The sequence below is a fragment of the Candoia aspera genome, chromosome 2 (genome assembly GCF_035149785.1).
Source record: "Candoia aspera isolate rCanAsp1 chromosome 2, rCanAsp1.hap2, whole genome shotgun sequence".
NCBI lineage: Eukaryota > Metazoa > Chordata > Lepidosauria > Squamata > Boidae > Candoia > Candoia aspera.
The window spans coordinates 224,332,323-224,352,180 of NC_086154.1; the positions used below are offsets into that span (position 1 = coordinate 224,332,323).

General features: G+C 38.2%; 1 protein-coding gene across 1 annotated transcript in view; it reads left to right on the top strand.

The window, feature by feature from the left end:
* The window catches only part of KIAA0825 (KIAA0825 ortholog), a 220,648-nt gene that overhangs the window by 29,619 nt on the left and 171,171 nt on the right, over positions 1–19,858 (top strand). Inside the window, exons 7-10 of the mRNA XM_063295424.1 lie at positions 266–531; positions 8,597–8,747; positions 13,038–13,228; positions 17,149–17,331. Coding sequence (XP_063151494.1) covers positions 266–531; positions 8,597–8,747; positions 13,038–13,228; positions 17,149–17,331 — 791 coding nt within the window. The remainder of the gene's footprint in view (positions 1–265; positions 532–8,596; positions 8,748–13,037; positions 13,229–17,148; positions 17,332–19,858) is intronic.

Consider the following 19,858-nt stretch of genomic DNA (forward strand, 5'->3'; position numbering starts at 1 on the left):
GAGATTCCACATTTTCCATTAAAAAAAATGCCACAGATGACATGACCTTTAATCTTGAATTCCTCTGAGTTTTTTTAAATGTGCTTAATATCTATAAGTTATATTTGCTTGCACTTCCTGTGTTATACTTTGCCTTTTAATATCAGAAAATGAAATTATTTCAAAATTGATTTGTTTTACATGTCAAATGTATATTGACTGCACTGTATATCAATGAACATATTTGGAATAAAAATAACTGAATTCTAACATTTATATTTCTTAGTTTTGTTCTGACATCATGGAAGAACTTGACATACTGCTCCCACTGGCTCTGGCATCCACAGGTGAATTTCTCCAGGACATTAGAGCAAACTTTATAGAGGCTTGCAGCAAAGTGGCAACAGCTGTCCTGACAAGACTGGAAGAGAGAAGTAAAGATGTCCCTACAAGAGCTCCAGTTCAGAACCTATTTACTATTCTCTCCTCAGCAGTACATGTCTATCAGCATTTTAAAATGTATCAAAACTTAATGAAAGTGGCCTGTGAAAAGTAAGTGTCCTTTCATTGAAAACAAATAACTTGTTTCCATTATTTTTTCTATTTCAACTTCCTTTAAGATCTACTCTGGCTAGATTTTGATGTAATTTGCTGCTAAAACTGAAGGTTGGTATTTAAATGTGAAGAATTCTCTACAGTGTACATATTTGGGGGATATTTGAGGGACCTCTTCTCCCCAGTTACATCTACCTGACCCATCAGATCTGGCAGGAGGGACTGTGACTCTGTTTTATGTTTTATTGCATTTTTAATCATGGTTTTAAGATAGTTCTATGCTATTATGGGTCCCCTCTACTAAGGAATGTCATCTGGCAGGGCCCAGGAAGAGAGACTTTTTGGCTGTGTCGCCTGCTGGAACTTAGATTGGGACCTGCCTGTCTGGCCTTTAGGAAGGGCCTGAAAACGTGGCTGTACCATCGTGCCTGTGGGACTGGTAGTAGTCGTGGGTCTTGGCAATGACTGTATTAAATGGATATGTGGTTTATATTCACCAGCTGACTGTGACTCTGTTTTATGTTTTATTGCATTTTTAATCATGGTTTTAGGTTAGTTCTATGCTGTTGTGTTTGTTTATATTTTTACTGTTTCTGTTGTTTTAATTGTTGTGAGCCTCCCAGAGTTACAATTGTGAGATGGGTGGCTATACACATTCAATAAATAAATAAATAAATAAATAAATAAGTAAATAAGTAAACTTGTACCCAAGAAAACTAGTCATTTATGTTTCAAAGAGTTTTATCCCTCAATTGTAATTGTTCATTCTCTTTTGCCTCATAGTTATCTGTTGTCCATTGCTCTTCTTTATAGCTCAGACTCAGTGAAATGTTAAATTACCAAAAAAAGTAATTAATTTAAATTGTTAATGTAAATAAAACTGACTATGATAGCATGGAAAAAGTTATTTAAAATATAACTAATTACATTTAAAAGTCCATAGCCTTTTAAATGTTAAACATTATTTTCATTTCATTTTAGTTTATGCCAATTTTTAATTGTTGGTGTGTCTTTCTGCTAAGATGAGCATTCAAAGCAGCTAACAAAATTTAAAAAGCATAATATAAAAGTTTAAAAACTAAAGACTGCTAATATTAAAGCAAGTTAAAAGCCTAGAAGCCTTGCAGGCAAAGACCCTTTCACATTTACCTTTGACATTGGGGGACATCTACAAAAGGGTCTCTCTTATGGTTCTTAATCACTAGACAAGCTAATCTCCTAGACAGGAGGGGGAGTTGCATAGTTTTTAGAATACCAATATTCTGATGACTTTCAGATGCCCATTTATTGGGCACTTAGGAAGAGGGATGATCTCTGCATTTCTTGCAGATTATGAAATGTATGCACTTGGCTTTCTCTGTCGCTCTTTAGATGTCTGTAAAAGCATTGTCTTTATTCTGGCCATTAAATATCAATGACTCTATTACTTACGTCTTTATTTGATTTGACTTGTATTCTGGATATTTTGCTTTTTTAAATGGCAAGTTACCCCAACTGTGATTTCACAAAGAAAGCTAACATATAAATCAAAGTTCTGATGATGGTGGTGATGACGAGTATGCATTTTTAAAACCGTTGAATTCTAACAGAGTAATCAGTGAGATATTCATAGTGAGGTAATGAATGAAAGCTGTTTTATAGAAAACCTATTTTAAATTTTGTTGCTTCTGAAATAACACAAGAGAATAAAATACATATGAATTATAATAGTAAAAATGCTTGAAAAGCAAACTAGCTTGTGGGGCTTTATAATACAACAGTGGGTTAAAACATGGAATGGGAGGACCTTTGAAGTCTGAATTGATTCAGCCAGGAGTCATAGGAAAGTCTTTAAAGATCCATCTTTATCGTTAGTATTTGTGTGTTCTTGGGGGTGAAACTTAAAAGGATGCTTTTATTTTAGGGATAACCTTTCCCTAATCATTTCTGCTTGTCCTACCCAAACAACTAGGAGGATCCCCACTTACAGGGGCTTACCAGGAGCCTCATGGTGGGCATTCTCTGTAGTAACTCCTCTCCTTTAGACTAGCAAGGATGGCCCCCATCTTCATGGCCTTCCAGAAACAGGTGTAAACATGGTTCTTCCAGAATGCCTGTAGGGATTAATTATAACCAGCAGCACCACACTCAGTAAACTTTAACTTATTACTTTTAGTAATTAGATTTAGATATACTATTTAAGTAGTTATTATATTGATTTTGTATTATTTTTAGTATATAAGTTCTGTAAGCTACTTAGCTACTGTTTGGTTTCAGGCAGTAAACATATCCCATAAATAAATAAATATTTGGAGCAAGCAGAAAAATTCCCCATATTACTATATATTTTTAAAACAGGTATTTACTGCAACACAGTAATGTCATACTGAATTAATTTTAATAGGAAACTATTATTATTTCAGGAAATTTAGTACTACTATAAAAGCATTCAGAATTCTGAAAAATCTTCTGCCACAAAACTCACTGATACTTGTCTTTGATAGGTTTACAACAATAAAGCATTTAATGGTATTTCAGTATTTCTTCTGGACCAGTAAGGAGCACAAATTGTTTCCATTCTTACAATACTAAGTATATCTGTGCTTATTCCCACTCTTTCAACCAATTGGCTTTGTTGACATCTCTCTAATTGCATAGAAAATGACAGGAGAAACTAAAATACTCTAGGATTAGAAAAGGCAGATGTGTCAGGGAGAATACTGAGGAAGGAATACTGATTTTTTTTTTAAAAAACTATTATATAAAAAAGTTGAAGTTAACTTTTTGTAACTAGATAAATCTTAAACTGATAATTAAAAAAATAAAGTTAGCTATTACCATCTTCAGCAAAGGATCGTTACCTTGTCGTGGTGCTGGAGCTTGAGCACCTCATTGATGCCATGAGCTAAACCGTGAAGGGCCACCCAAGACGGGAAGGTCATGACAGAGAGGTCAGACTAAATGCGATCCCTGGGGAAGGCAATGGCAACCCACCCCAGTATTCTTGCCGTGAAAACTAAATGGATCAGTACAACCAGAGATATGTCGGTATACCATCGGAAGATGAGACCCCCAGGTCGGAAGATGGTCAAAATGCTACTGGGGAGGAACAGAGGATGAGTTCAACTAGCCCCAGAGGTGATGACGCAGCTAGCTCAAAGCCGAAAGGATGGCTAGCGGCCGATGGTGCTGGTGGTGAACGGCGAATCCGATGTTCTAAGGATCAACACACCATTGGAACCTGGAATGTAAGATCTCTGAGCCAGGGCAAATTGGATGTGGTTATTGGTGAGATGTCAAGATTAAAGATGGACATTTTGGGCATCAGTGAACTGAAATGGACTGGAATGGGCCACTTCACATCAAATGACCACCAGATCTACTACTGTGGACAAGAGGACCACAGAAGAAATGGAGTAGCCTTCATAATTAATAGTAAAGTAGCTAAAGCAGTGCTTGGATACAATCCAAAAAATGACAGAATGATCTCAATTCGAATTCAGGGCAAGCCATCTAACATCACAGTGATCCAAATATACGCCCCAAACACAAATGCTGAAGAAGCTGAAGTAGAGCGGTTCTATGAGGATCTGCAGCACCTACTGGACAACACGCCTAAAAGAGACGTTATTTTCATCACAGGAGACTGGAATGCTAAGGTGGGCAATCAAATGACACCTGGAATTACAGGTAAGCATGGCCTGGGAGAACAAAACGAAGCAGGACATAGGCTGATAGAATTTTGCCAAGACAACTCACTCTGCATAACAAACACTCTCTTCCAACAACCTAAGAGATGGCTTTATACATGGACTTTGCCAGATGGACAACACCGAAATCAGATTGACTACATCCTTTGCAGCCAAAGGTGGTGGACATCTATACAGTCGGTAAAAGCAAGACCTGGAGCTGACTGTAGTTCAGATCACAAACTTCTTATTGCACAATTTAGGATCAGACTAAAGAGATTAGGGAAGACCCACAGATCAGCTAGATATGAGCTCGCTAATATTCCAAAGGAATATGCAGTGGAGGTGAAGAATAGATTTAAGGGACTAGATTTAGTAGATAGGGTCCCGGAAGAACTCTGGACAGAAGTTCGCAACATTGTTCAGGAGGCGGCAACAAAATATATCCCAAAGAAAGAGAAAACCAAGAAGTGAAAATGGCTGTCTGCTGAGACACTAGTAGTAGCCCAAGAAAGAAGGAAAGCAAAAGGCAACAGTGATAGGGGGAGATATGCCCAATTAAATGCAAAATTCCAGAGGTTAGCCAGAAGAGATAAGGAATTATTTTTAAACAAGTAATGCACAGAAGTGGAAGAAGACAATAGAATAGGAAGGTCAAGGGACCTCTTCCAGAAAATTAGAAATATTGGAGGTTAAATTCCAGGCCAAAATGGGTATGATCAAAAACAAAGATCGCAAGGACCTAACAGAAGAAGAAGAAATCTAGAAAAAGTGGCAAGAATATACAGAAACCTGTATAGGAAGGAGAACAATATCGGGGATAGCTTTGATGGTGTGGTCAGTGAGCTAGAGCCAGACATCCTGAAGAGTGAGGTTGAGTGGGCCTTAAGAAGCATTGCTAATAACAAGGCAGCAGGAGACGACAGCATCCCAGCTGAACTGCTCAAAACCTTGCAAGATGATGCTGTCAAGGTAATGTATGCCAGCAAATTTGGAAAACACAAGAACGGCCATCAGACTGGAAAAAAATCAACTTATATCCCCATACCAAAAAAGGGGAACGCTAAAGAATGTTCAAACTATCGAACAGTGGCACTCATTTCACATGCCAGTAAGGTAATGCTCAAGATCCTGCAAGGTAGACTTCAGCAGTTCATGGAGCGAGAATTGCCAGATGTACAAGCTGGGTTTAGAAAAGGCAGAGGAACTAGGGACCAAATTGCCAATATCCGCTGGATAATGGAAAAAGCCAGGGAGTTTCAGAAAAAACATCTATTTCTGTTTTATTGACTATTCTAAAGCCTTTGACTGTGTGGACCATAACAAATTGTGGCAAGTTCTTAGTGGTATGGGGATACCAAGTCATCTTGTCTGCCTCCTGAAGAATCTGTATAACGACCAAGTAGCAACAGTAAGAACAGAACTTGGAACAACGGACTGGTTTAAGATTGGGAAAGGAGTACGGCAGGGCTGTATACTCTCACCCTACCTATTCAACTTGTACGCAGAACACATCATGCGACATGCTGGGCTTGAGGAATCTAAGGCTGGAGTTAAAATCGCTGGAAGAAACATTAACAATCTCAGATATGCAGATGATACCACTTTGATGGCTGAAAGCGAAGAGGAACTGAGGAGCCTTATGATGAAGGTGAAAGAAGAAAGTGCAAAAGCTGGCTTGCAGCTAAACCTCAAAAAAACCAAGATTATGGCAACCAGCTTGATTGATAACTGGCAAATAGAGGGAGAAAATGTAGAAGCAGTGAAAGACTTTGTATTTCTAGGTGCGAAGATTACTGCGGATGCTGACTGCAGTCAGGAAATCTGAAGACGCTTAATCCTTGGGAGAGGAGCAATGACAAATCTCGATAAAATAGTTAAGAGCAGAGACATCACACTGACAACAAAGGTCTGCGTAGTTAAAGCAATTGTGTTCCCCGTAGTAACATATCGCTGCGAGAGCTGGACCATAAGGAAGGCTGAGAGAAGGAAGATCGATGCTTTTGAACTGTGGTGTTGGAGGAAAATTCTGAGAGTGCCTTGGACTGCAAGAAGATCAAACCAGTCCATCCTCCAGGAGATAAAGCCCGACTGCTCACTTGAGGGAATGATATTAAAGGCAAAACTGAAATACTTTGGCCACATAATGAGAAGACAGGACAGCCTGGAGAAGAAGTTGATGCTCGGGAGAGTGGAAGGCAAAAGGAAGAGGGGCCGACCAAGGGCAAGATGGATGGATGATATTCTAGAGGTGATGGATTTGTCCCTGGGGGAGCTGGGGGTGTTGACGACTGACAGGAAGCTCTGGCGTGGGCTGGTCCATGAAGTCATGAAGAGTCGGAAGCGACTAAACGAATAAACAAAGCTATTACCATTCTATGTTTTCTGAACAACACAATGTCTCAGGTAACAATATAAATAACTTCGTTCTTGCAGCAAAATAAAATATACTACTAAAAACCTCAAATCATGCTATAATTAACCATACATAGTATATATTTCAGACATTCTAACTAAATTGTAGAAAAAAATCCTGATTGAAGGATGCACAAAACTCACTAATTCAGGAACAGAACATTCTGGGGATAGCTTTCAATTTGGAGTATTTACTTTTAGAAGTTGCTGAATTGCCCTGAGGAGGACATAGAGCAGTTTGGAGGAGGTTCAACATGGTCCAGAAGGAGAATAGAACATTGTACTGTTCTCTGGAATATTCAATTTTGCACATCCTCATACCTGATAATAAAAGGAGTTTGACTGTGGAACTAATTATCAAAATGCTGAGCTCCCATTCATTGGATATGCTCAAGCAGAGGCTAGACAGCTGTCTGGATATTTCAGTGTGGATTCCAACGTTGAGCAGGGAATTGGCCTTGATTTCCTTAATGGCCCAACTCTGCACTTCAATGAATCAAAAGGAGAAACTATGCTTCCAATTCCAAACTTCTCCTTGCAGACATGTGACAAGAAAAAGGAGAATCCACTAGCCTGGTTTTCTTTGGCAACACTAAACTACTAATTGCAAGCAAGAATTTGATGGCTGTGGTTGTACTTTTAAATTATTTTTGGGGAGCAGCTGAGGTGCTGCAGTGGGGGGGAATAAATAGGATTGACTTCACAGGATTGCATGAAGCAGGAACAGGATTAGACTTTCAAGGAATGTTCTGGTATTCATTTTGGTTTCTTACATGTGTTAACTCTTTCCACCAACATCTTTTTTTTTCTTCCTGGTGAAAATAACCTTTTTGGGTGATGTGGTCTTTAAGAGATTATGGAGTTGCAAAAAAACCTAAGTGCCTCATGCAGCCCATTGGTCCCTAATTGTATACCCAAAGTTAAAACTTTCAGCCAAACCAAATCATTCTGTAATTGCAATAACTAGCATTTATCACTTCCTTCCCTTGCGGGACACGGTGGCGCTGCGGGTTAAACCGCTGAGCTGCTGAGCTTGCCGATCGGAAGGTCAGCGGTTCGACTCCACGTGACGGGATGAGCTCCCGTTGCTAGTCTCAGCTCCTGCCAACCTAGCAGTTCGAAAACATGCCAATGTGAGTAGATTAATAGGTACCGCTTCGGCGGGCAGGTAATGGCGTTCTGTGTAGTCATGCCGGCCACATGACCACGGAATTGTCTACAGACAAACGCCGGCTCTTCGGCTTTGAAATGGAGATGAGCACCGCCCCCTAGAGTTGGACACGACTGGACTTAATGTCAAGGGAAACCTTTACCTTTACCTACCCTTGCTTAACCTTTCATGTTTTTGCACCTTATATTATCTATGCCATAAATTTGAGATAAAAATTGAGGCCCATAACTTGTCTATTTATATCACGTGTATGGGTAGTTTGTATGTATGTATATGTGTATGTGTATGCATGTGTATGTATGTATGTGTGTGTGTGTGTGTGTATATATATATATAAATAAAATGCTAATAATCCAGATTAAGTGTGTGTATATATATATATATATATAAATAAAATGCTAATAATCCAGATTAGTATTAAATTATTAATTCATGTTAGTGTAAAACTAACATTTTGTCATTTAGAATATGTTCTGAATAAAAATGAATTATACATTAATAACCCTATTGTTTAGAACTACCAGGTAGAATAATAGGCTGCCTTTTAATAACAGCAAAATAAGTATCTGATTATTTAGATAAGTATTTTTATTGTAGTATGCCTAACCTTATAAATAGTGTAGATTTGTAAAATGACACATATTTTCAAAAGAGCATATGCATTGAAAACCAGATTTTAAAGTTAATGTGGAATCAACAGTAATGGATTATTGCTATTTAATAATCCAAACCATTTGTAGAATTGAAAATTGCTATCTCCTACAGCAGCGTTCTTAAATCTTTCCCTCTGATCTTTACATTTGAACAGGCCCTTATTTCTAGCACTTCTCCAGCAGTATCAAGAACTGATCAGCATTCTTCAGTTTCAAGTTACAAATTATTGCATACGAGTTTGTGTTACAAGCATTTTACAGGATGCCGAGAGTCATTACTGGGATGACAACAAAGCTTTTTATGAGGTGTGAGGATAACTTTACTATCCTTCATTTTTATACAAATGTGTTTTATTTTTGCTTCTTTTTGACTGATTTGAAAAATAGGTTCAAAACGATCTGGACTCAAGGTAAGGTTTTAAAATTGTATCCACTCATCCAATTGTCTGCCTTATGTATCTTTGAATGGTTCTGGTAAGACACAAGGCCAGTAAGCTTCCATTGACATCCAGTAATCCTGATGTGTCTCTGCATTAGGTGTGATTCCACCATTCTTGATATAAATGTACAACAGAATTACAATTCTGTATAGTTCTATTTTTGCATAATGTTCATGGTCAGCAAGATCTGGAAAATATTTTGGTTTAAACTTCTTTTTAAAGATACTTTGCATAAAATATAAACCGTAAAAGAAGGAGCTGGAATTATAAAAGAATAGTAATTCTTACATTGTCTTTGCATACAGTGTGAATATTGGAAATTAACATGGAAAATTAATTTTGAATTCTGGACCGCTGAACCTTATTTAATACAGCAGTTAAGGCAGATAGTGAGAATTTGCAATACATAAAAGTTACAGGAGCATCAGTTTGTGTAGCTATGTCAAAACTTTCTAGTACTGTAAAGAAACTCATCAGCTGCATGAATACTGCTTTGCCTGCAAATTAGGCCTCTATATAGTATTTTAGGATCAGTTTTTTATTTTAATAAAACTCTGCAGCAAATGTTAAACTTCTGTTTCCTAATTGTCAACAATAAAGTTTGTAAATAATACTGAATGGCTTATGGAATACTGCTTAGCTGCCTGTTTCCTCACATAAAATTTAAATGAAATACCATGTCTGTTTTATTGCATGTGGTTTGCAAAAATAGAAAATGTTTATCCATTTAACTATTTTCTAATAACAGCAAATATAAAATAGGAAATTGTTTCATATATATATTAGAACAATTACAAAACTCATGTGTTGAGATAATATAGCATTTATTAAGAAGCTTTAATTCGTATACTTAAAAATATATGTGAGTATATCTGTGTGTCTTGGTATTCCCTAACTTTGGTTGTTTTCCTGCAGACATTTCATTACCAGGCTAGGTAACATCATCAGAGATGGGAGACTGAAGTGTACTGGTTGTTTATGTATAGTAGCTTGCCCTGCCAGTCTTGGTTGGGGTGCAGTTTCTTCCTTGATGTTTTCTTGATTAGGGTATTTTTTCAATCGAAGCAAATATTTGTAGCTCAGGGTTGAATTGTGGAGTCCTTGGTGCTCTCTGAGCTTTGTTCTTGCAGATATTTCACTGCCAGACTAGGCAACATCTTCAGTGTGAAGAGGAAGTGGGCCTTGCTCTCTGTTTATATACTGTGGTTTGTCCTGCTTGTGTTGGTGGAGGTGTTGTTCTCTCCTTGGGAGTTCCTTGATTGGGCTGTTGTTTGCTGCTTGGTTGATTGACTGAGTTAATAGTCAGGGTATATTGTGCTGTTTGATTGTTTGATTGTTCGTCTGGTGTTAATCGTGGTGTTAATCTTTGCATATCTGGGTGTTGATTACTGGCGGGGAGGTGTTCTGGTCTTTTGGCTTTTCTATTATCTCTTCTGAATGGTATGTAAATGTTATTTGCCTCTATGTGTCTGTTGATGGCTTCATTGTCTGAGTGCCAAGCTTCCAGGAATTCTCTAGTGTTTTTGGATTTGGCTTGGTTTAGGATGCTCACAGTTCCCCAGTTGAAAGTATGGTTAAGTCTGTCCATGTGTTGTGAGATTAAGGAATTTTCATCGTGTCTTCTGACTGCTAGTTGGTGTTTGTGGATGCACTCTGCTAGTCTTCTGCCTGTCTGTCCTACATAGTGGCTGCTGCAGTTCTTACACTGTATGTTGTAGATAACTCTTGTTTTTTCTTCTTGGGCTACTGGGTGTTTTGGGTTACTTAAGATGTTTTGAAGAGTTTTAGTTGGTTTATGTGCTGTGGTGATGCCGTGTGGTTGTAACAGTCTGTTGGTAGTTTCTGAGATGTTTCTGATGTATGGCAGTGTTATCCTTTTCATAGCTTCTGTTGGCTGTGCTGTAGTGGGTTGAGTGGTCAGGAGCTTTTTGATAAAGTTGACTGGGTATCCATTTTGCTGAAAGATGCTGAGTAGGTGATCTGTTTTCTTTTGCTGGTCTTCTGTGTTGCTGCAGTGGGTTAGTGCTCATCTGAATAATGTTCTTAAGCAGCTCCTCTTGTGGGAGGTTGGGTTGTTGCTTTGGTAATGGAGAACTTGGTTAGTGTGGTTAGCTTTCCAGGTCGACTTGTGTTTCTAACTTTCCATCATTTCCTCTGCTGATGAGGATGTCCAAGAAGGGTAGTGTGGTGTTATTTTCTTCTTCCCTTGTGAATTTTATTCCTTTGAAGATGTTGTTGATGGTTTCATGTGTCTCTTCAAGTTGTTCCTTTTTTATTATGACGAAGGTGTCATCTACATACCAGATCAGTACTTCGGGTTGTATGTGTGGGAGTGCTATCCTTTCTAGATGCTGCATTACCATCTCTGCTATGAGTCCTGAGAGTGGTGATCCCATGGGTGTTCCTTTGATTTGTTGGTATATTTGTCCATCAAACTGAAAGTAGGTCATAAGACAGAGGGTATTGTTTCTTCCCTGATTGTTTATCTAATGCCATTTCCTGCTTATCCGGATGTTGCTAGGGAGGGCTTGTTCAGGGCTGTTTGTTTCCTTCCTTGACTTTTGGTTATGTCTTCACATTAATAAAATGCTCACATATAATAAGTTGATTTGATTCTAATATTGGAAGAAATTTCTATTGGTAAGGTTATTTTTAATGGCTACGCTTTAAAATAGTAGCCCATAGTAATAGGTAATACATAGTTATATTACATATTAGACTAGAAATTGCAATAATCACTTGTCTTTAATTACATATTGAAATTATGATATTACACTTTTTCATAAGTGTAAAAATAATGATTTGTCACAAAAATGATCATATTTGTTAAAATATAATCAGAGTTAATGCCATAGTCCTAGCATTCTAATAGTGAATAAATGTTTACATATATTTACCAAATTATTATGGACAGTAGTGTGCTGTCTGATAAATCATTAAAATTATGAGTTAATCTGATGTTATGGGCAAATAAGAGCTTGACTCAATGGAGACTTTCCCTTTTTTTAAAGAAAAGTGTCACCAAGTTAAAAAGGGAATAGTCCTGAATAATTGAATATAAAATTGTACCCTAATTTGCTTTAAATAGGGGATGCGGTGGCGCTGCGGGTTAAACCGCTGAGCTGCTGAGCTTGCCGATCGGAAGGTCGGCAGTTCGAATCTGCGTGATGGGGTGAGCTCCCGTTGCTAGTCCCAGCTCCTGCCAACCTAGCAGTTCGAAAACATGCAAATGTGAGTAGATTAATAGGCACGCTTCGGCGGGCAGGTAACGGTGTTCTGTGTAGTCATGCCGGCCACATGACCACGGAAGTGTCTGTGGACAAACGCCGACTCTTCAGCTTTGAAACGGAGATGAGCACCGCCCCCTAGAGTCGGACACGACTGGACTTAATGTCAAGGGAAACCTTTACCTTTACCTAATTTGCTTTAAACCTTATTGATTTAAGGTTTTTTAGATTGTGACCGATTAAAGCACCCCATGCGGCAGTTTATCACTGAAAATAATGTTTATCTATAAAAAGTATATTTGCTAGGAATACTGTTTACTAATCATTTCCCCAACTTCATGAATTATCTTCATGAGTACCACATAACTTTTAGGGGCAGATGGGCGGTGATAGAAATGTGAATAATAAATAATAAATAAATAAATAACTCATAATTCAGTAAGTGAAGTGGATATGAATCTGGAATCTGGAAGTAAGTGGTTTAGGGAAACTGGAGTACCTAAAGATTTATTAAGTTCCTAGTAGCAGATGCACTGAAAGCTATTCTCAGTAACAAATAAGAACATAAATAGGAGCGACTGTTCCATAGCTTCCTACTTTTTACAGGGGAATTTGCCCTTATCACTGCAGAATTGGTAAGTATTTGGACAGTCTTTATTTTAAATTTGTTTTAATGTAGGAAAGACTACTTTATAGTAGTTCAAATTTCTGTGATTTGGATTAATGTAAAAATGTTGACTTTCTACTAATAAACTATGAGTTGTTGCGTTTTTAAAAGTCAAAATTTGTTTTAAATTTTGTGAGGATTTTAACTCAGCATCTCTTGTTCTTTAGCAGTTTCCTTTCAGCTTGAATGCATTTGATTCAGAGAATCCAAAGTGACATTGAGGAAGATAGGTTAATTGTGTAATCTTTGGTTGTTTTGCCAGGGAGAAAGGTGCTCATTCTCTATCCATATGTGGCATTATTTCTGCTGTGCTCTTCAACATGATCTATGGACTATTCTACCTCCTCTGTTAGCCCAGGAGATTCTAACAGAAGTGCTGGAAGAATCATTAGCACTTTTAGCTTGCAGATATTTTCATGCCCAGCCCAGTTACAAAAGGACACCACAAATAAGGTAATAATTTAGCAAAATTATGTGCTTTGAATGAGTTGATAGGAATAACAGTAGCTTACTCTTGTGTTAATTGAGAACAGCTCACAGAAATGAAAGTGCAATGTAATAATTAAAATAACGTTAAAATAATATATTAAAATTTTACAATTTAAAGGCAACTGATTTAAAAATAGTAACAGAAATTACACATTAAAATCCTGTTGAAATCAAAACTTATAAAGGAAAATAGCCAGAGGTTTGATGATACATTCGATAGATGGTTATTTTATTTTATTTATTTTATTATTTTATTTTATTTGGAGGGTGCCCAACTCCAGATCACTCTGGGTGGCTTATGCTAAAAAACAAAAAGCAATAAAAATAGAAAGAAAAATCATGTATGTCTGAAGGAGCAAACACAATGCCTAAAAAACTGATAGGGGCTCAGCAGCTACCATTCAACAAGGCCTGGGAGCAATGCTAAGCTTTTAACAACCTTTGGAACACCATCAGGGTGAGAGTTGTATGGATTTCTGGTGGATGCTATTCCAGAGGGCAGGCACCACAACAGAGAAGGTGCATTTCTGTAACATGACATTGATTAATTGAAAGGACCTGGAGTGTGTCCACTTCATATGATTATACTGGATAGGCAGAAACTATTGGAGATAGGCGGTCCCTCAGATATGAAGGGCTTTATGTGTGATAACCAGCACCTGGAATTGTATCCAGAAGCCAACTGGAAATCAGTGTAACCAGTCCTGTCTCAATACTATAGCATGGCCTGACTGAAAAGGGTCTAGATAATCCATTTCATTCAGGGTCCTCCACAGCTGGGAGCCCACTATCCTTTCAACAACCTTCCCTAAACAGGGAGAGTTGGCGACTAGATGGAAGTTATCCAAAGTTGCTCATGGTCACTCATGCCTTAGGTACCTCTCGACTGGATTAATGCAATGCACAGGGCTCCCCTTGAAGACCATCCAGAAGTTGCAACTGGTCCAGAATGTAGCAGTATATGCAGTTCTGGGTGCCCTGCAGTTTGCCAGTTACAACACTGTTGCGTGAGCTGCACTGGCTCCCTGTTGATTTCTAGGTGCAATTTGACAGGACCCCACCCTTTTTGCTTTTTGGAAGGCCATCAAGACCTGGCTTTTTACCCAGATGCTGGGATAGAATGAGGATATCGAATTGGTTGTGGGGCATCCCAAGCAGATGATTGAGGTGCCAGGTTTTGGTTTTATGGTTTTATGGTTTTATAGTTACAGGATTTTTTTGTTGTTGTGAGCTGCCCAGAGTTGTGTTTAAGATGAGTGGCCATGCAAATCCTTAAATAAATAAATTTCTAGGTGCTGGTTATCACCTTTAAAGTCCTACATGGCATAGGGCCAGGGTATTTGTGGGACTGCTTCTGACTAAGGGTATCTGGCCAAGTCAGAGAGGATGGGTGCATTCCAAATCCCTTCCCTTAAATGCTGCCATCTGATAGGACCTTGGAGGTGTACCTTGTCTGTGGCAATCCTAGCCCTTTGGGCCTCCCGCCTGAGATTTGAGGGGCTCCTACCCTTTTAGCCTTCTGGAAGAAAAGAGAAGACTTGGTTCTTCCCCCAAGCGATGGGCTAGGATGGGGGTTGCATCAGGAGGTTAATAGTTTGGTTGGTCTGGTGCCTAGTGGGAAAAGTTGTTTTGCTTTTATTCCTGTTTTTAGCAGTTGTGAACTGCTTAGGATCAGTATGTAAGATATGTGGCCATATGAATTCTTTAATTTTAGTCTTGCATTTATTTATTTAAAGCATATTAATTCAAAATGCCATATTATTACTAAATAAGTTGTATAATATAAATATATTTGCTCTTAGAAATGTTACTTCTGTAGAAATTCCATAATCTTATTAGAGGAATTGTAGATTTCATTGTTTATTGAAATACATTTCGTAGAGAGATTGTAATCCTCAGTGATCTCTAAATTTAATTTTCTATATAATGAATACACACACATACAAACACAGTTATAATGTATTACAGTACAACTGCTCTTTAACTCTTGAATTAAGAGTGCAATGAATTTCAAGTGGCTAAACTGCTTGAGCTCTATATTACTTGTGCTGCTCTCTACTGAATGTTTGGTTTACTGGCTTCATATTACTCAGTCTTCTCAATTACAGATGTGTACTTTGGCTCTCATGTTTGCTGTGTTAAGATAAGACTTTTGCCACTTATATCTGTGAGATGGTTTGTCATCTAAGTAGATGGTCTGTCTTTTAGTTAGAATTTACTGTTCTTTCTTTGTCGTGTGATAGGCACTCAAACCGCCATACCATCTGTCTCATGTGTAATTCTGTGGCAGCTAGGGACACTTGTTGGGCATCGTAACATAGTGCAGTATTCTATAGAGAACTGGATAGGATTAAAAGAATAGAAGGAAAAAAGCACATTTGAAAATACGAGATTTTTATGTGCTTAAAACTGCAAAGCAAACATAGAATTAAATAATTTAAAATCAATAGGTGAAATCAATAAATATTCTGTGTCATATTTATACTCAGTGTTGGCTTTGAAAATTTTTAGGAGACAGTGATAAGAAAATACATTACTGAACAGATTTAAAATATAAATAAGTTGATTGCAATCATTGCAATAGCTTCAGCTGACAACTTACATATGGTATAGATAAGTTAAATGATGTGGTTGGGTGTGTTTTTTTTTAAAATAAAAACTAAATGTTACCCAATAAATTACCCAATAAAGAGCAGGTGGCAGCTGTGGCTAGGAGGGCCTTCACACACCTTCCGGTTGTACGCCACTTGCGCCCTTTCCTAGACCAGGAGGCCTTGCTCACAGACACTCATGCCCTTCTGACCTTCTGATTGGATTACTGCAACACACTCTACATTCAGAAGCTTCAGCTGGTACAGAATGCAGCTGCACGAGTAGTAAATGGTGTCGGATACTCGACACATATAGCACCACTAATGTGTGAGCTGCCTTGGTTGCCAGTGTGTTTCTGGGTACAACTCAAGATGCTGATTGTCACCTTTAAAGCCCTTCATGGCTTGGGACCGGGTTACCTGAGGGACCGTCTTTTCCAGGTTGTTTCTACCTGTCTGATCCAGTCTGGCAGGTTGGGCATGCTTCAGGTCCTGTCAGCCAAGGAATGTTGACTGGAGGGGACTAGGAAGTATGCCTTTTCCACTATAGCCCCTGTCCTCTGGAACATTGTCTCTCCAGAGATTAGGATGGCCCTGACCCTGTTGGCCTTTCATAAGGCCTTGAAGACCTGGTTATGTGCCCAGGCCTGGGGCTCCGAGTGTGTTAAGGGCCCCGTTTCCTGGTTATATTGATATTTATGGTCAGATAAATAAATGCTAGCAGATAATAATTCTGATACAGTATTCAGCATGTGTGCAAGAAAATTGCTTTACTGTTCATCTTTATGGAGTGAGATGATCCATGTGTGTAAAATAAATTTTAGAGATTACATCAATTCATTAAATTTTGTCAGGGAATTGTTTGAAGCAGGGAAAGTCTGGATATGTTTCTAGTTCTTTGTTTGTCTGAGGGGGGCTGCTTTTGAGTCAGTCTTGATGATCTCTTACATAAGTCCATGAAATTTTCTTGGCAACATTTTTGGAAGTGGTTTGCCATTGCCTTCTTTATAGGACTGAGAGTGATTGTGCCAAAGTTACCCTGCTGGCTTTTGTACCAAAGGCAAGATTAGAACTCACAATCTCCTGACTTTTAGTTCAGCATCTTTAATCATTACACTAAGCTGGACCTCTTCTACTACATTGTAATCATTTTCTTTCCTTTTACCTAAGAATCCTGATAATTTTAAGCAATATTAATTTTTATAGTATATCTTCTGTATTACGGCAAATAAGTTCATGATTATGGATTGTATTGTAAGATTACTTCTAGAGTTTTTGTTCTATCTCTTACAGAAGAGATGTCACAGCAATCCTGATGACCTGTGAAAATATGCTGTGGTCAGTTTGTGGCTCCATGCAAGAACTTTTAGGTCCACATAAAGACAGAAATCCTCATATTTATAATATCCACAGATACTGCAATAATTTACTTGCAGCTGCTCTCATTTTAACTTCACCACTAGAGAATCTGTACAAGTAAGTATGATACAAAACTTGAAGACTAATATACATTTAACCTATAGTAGGACTGACAATTATCTCTCTTTGTTTAATGGCTGGTTTATAGTATGATAATAAAGCCCCAAAATCCTGTTAGAATTTTTTATTTCCTTACCAGGTTCGCTTCTGAGCCAGGATCAAAGAAACAGGCAGTTGCATGAAGTTAAGGTCTTTATTCTAACCCAAGAGCAAAAGCAATGACAGCAAGCTGTTAGGTGGGCGATTGCGCAGGACCCCCTCCTTACAGCACATTAGATACATCCCATTCTTCTCCTTCAGAATACACCCCTTACTCAGTTCCCCATGCTCCACCTTAACATCATTCCATATAAGGAACTTCCTTCCTTCCTTGCCCATTGACTGCTAGCTAAACAATACCTTTTTTCTGAAGAAGCTATCTTTGGAATGTATACCTTATCTTTCTCTGGGCATAGCTAAATATCAAGGCCTGTTAGAAAGGAAGAGTAAGAAAGCCAACACAACTCTTCAAGGAAATAAAACATGACTTCAGAGCCATATTAAAAGCACAAATGTTCTAATATACTGTATGAATACTAAATATAAAATATATTTGTGTGCAAGTTCAATATACAGTATGTAAGATCTTCTGGGTTTAGAAAAGGCAGAGGAACTAGGGACCAAATTGCCAATATCCGATGGATAATGGAAAAAGCCAGGGAGTTTCAGAAAAAACATCTATTTCTGTTTTATTGACTATTCTAAAGCCTTTGACTGTGTGGACCATAACAAATTGTGGCAAGTTCTTAGTGGTATGGGGATACCAAGTCATCTTGTCTGCCTCCTGAAGAATCTGTATAACGACCAAGTAGCAACAGTAAGAACAGACCACGGAACAACAGACTGGTTTAAGATTGGGAAAGGAGTGTGGCAGGGCTGTATACTCTCACCCTACCTATTCAACTTGTACGCAGAACACATCATGCGACATGCTGGGCTTGAGGAATCGAAGGCTGGAGTTAAAATCGCTGGAAGAAACATTAACGATCTCAGATATGCAGATGATACCACTTTGATGGCTGAAAGCAAAGAGGAACTGAGGAGCCTTATGATGAAGGTGAAAGAAGAAAGTGCAAAAGCTGGCTTGCAGCTAAACCTCAAAAAAACCAAGATTATGGCAACCAGCTTGATTGATAACTGGCAAATAGAGGGAGAAAATGTAGAAGCAGTGAAAGACTTTGTATTCCTAGGTGCGAAGATTACTGCAGATGCTGACTGCAGTCAGGAAATCAGAAGACGCTTAATCCTTGGGAGAAGAGCAATGACAAATCTCGATAAAATAGTTAAGAGCAGAGACATCACACTGACAACAAAGGTCCGCATAGTTAAAGCAATGGTGTTCCCCGTAGTAACATATGGCTGCGAGAGCTGGACCATAAGGAAGGCTGAGAGAAGGAAGATCGATGCTTTTGAACTGTGGTGTTGGAGGAAAATTCTGAGAGTGCCTTGGACTGCAAGAAGATCAAACCAGTCCATCCTCCAGGAAATAAAGCCCGACTGCTCACTTGAGGGAATGATATTAAAGGCAAAACTGAAATACTTTGGCCACATAATGAGAAGACAGGACAGCCTGGAGAAGATGCTGATGCTAGGGAGAGTGGAGGGCAAAAGGAAGAGGGGCCGACCAAGGGCAAGGTGGATGGATGATATTCTAGAGGTGACGGACTCATCCCTGGGGGAGCTGGGGGTGTTGACGACTGACAGGAAGTTCTGACGTGGGCTGGTCCATGAAGTCACGAAGAGTCGGAAGCGACTAAATGAATAAACAACAAGATCTATCAGTCCAAACATTAATTTCAACTATTAAGGAGAACAGTGCGTTAGTAAATTTAGTAAATTGCAATCAGTTTATATCCTAATTCATTAACATATTTGTTAATACTTGTGAATCATCTGGCCGTAATTGACTCAGCTGTTTACTTTTTCTACAGGGGTTAAGCAAATAGGCCTTGTATCTGTTGTCATTTAGAGAAGGGCAGAACAGATAGAACACTTCTGAAAAGGAAAGGTTTAAAAGGCATGAGAAGGTGAATTTGCTCAAAGTAGATAGAAGCTAAGAGAGCACAACAAAAGAAAAAAATGTAAGAAGGAAAGATAAGTAGGAGAAATATACATATAACCAGTGGACCCCTTGATGTGGAAACTTAAATATTTTAGTTGTAGATCTGTAATAATAAAAATATATTGCTGTGCTATTTAATTTCTGCCTTTAAGTGTATATTCAGTCTTGAGTCCTTTATATTGTATATAAATAATGGGTATTTATATTTCTCCCTCACACATAGAATGAGGGGCAAATATTCACTATATATCATTTGTAATCGTACATTGCTTTGGTCTGTGCAAATGGAGATATAGTATGTTACATTTTTTTTTACTTGTTTCCCTATTTTTTGTATAGTTATTGCTGTTTTTTCTTGGGAAACAGTAATATACAACTAAAAGCATCTATATGTTTGTGTGTGTGTTTGTATATGTCAAAGGA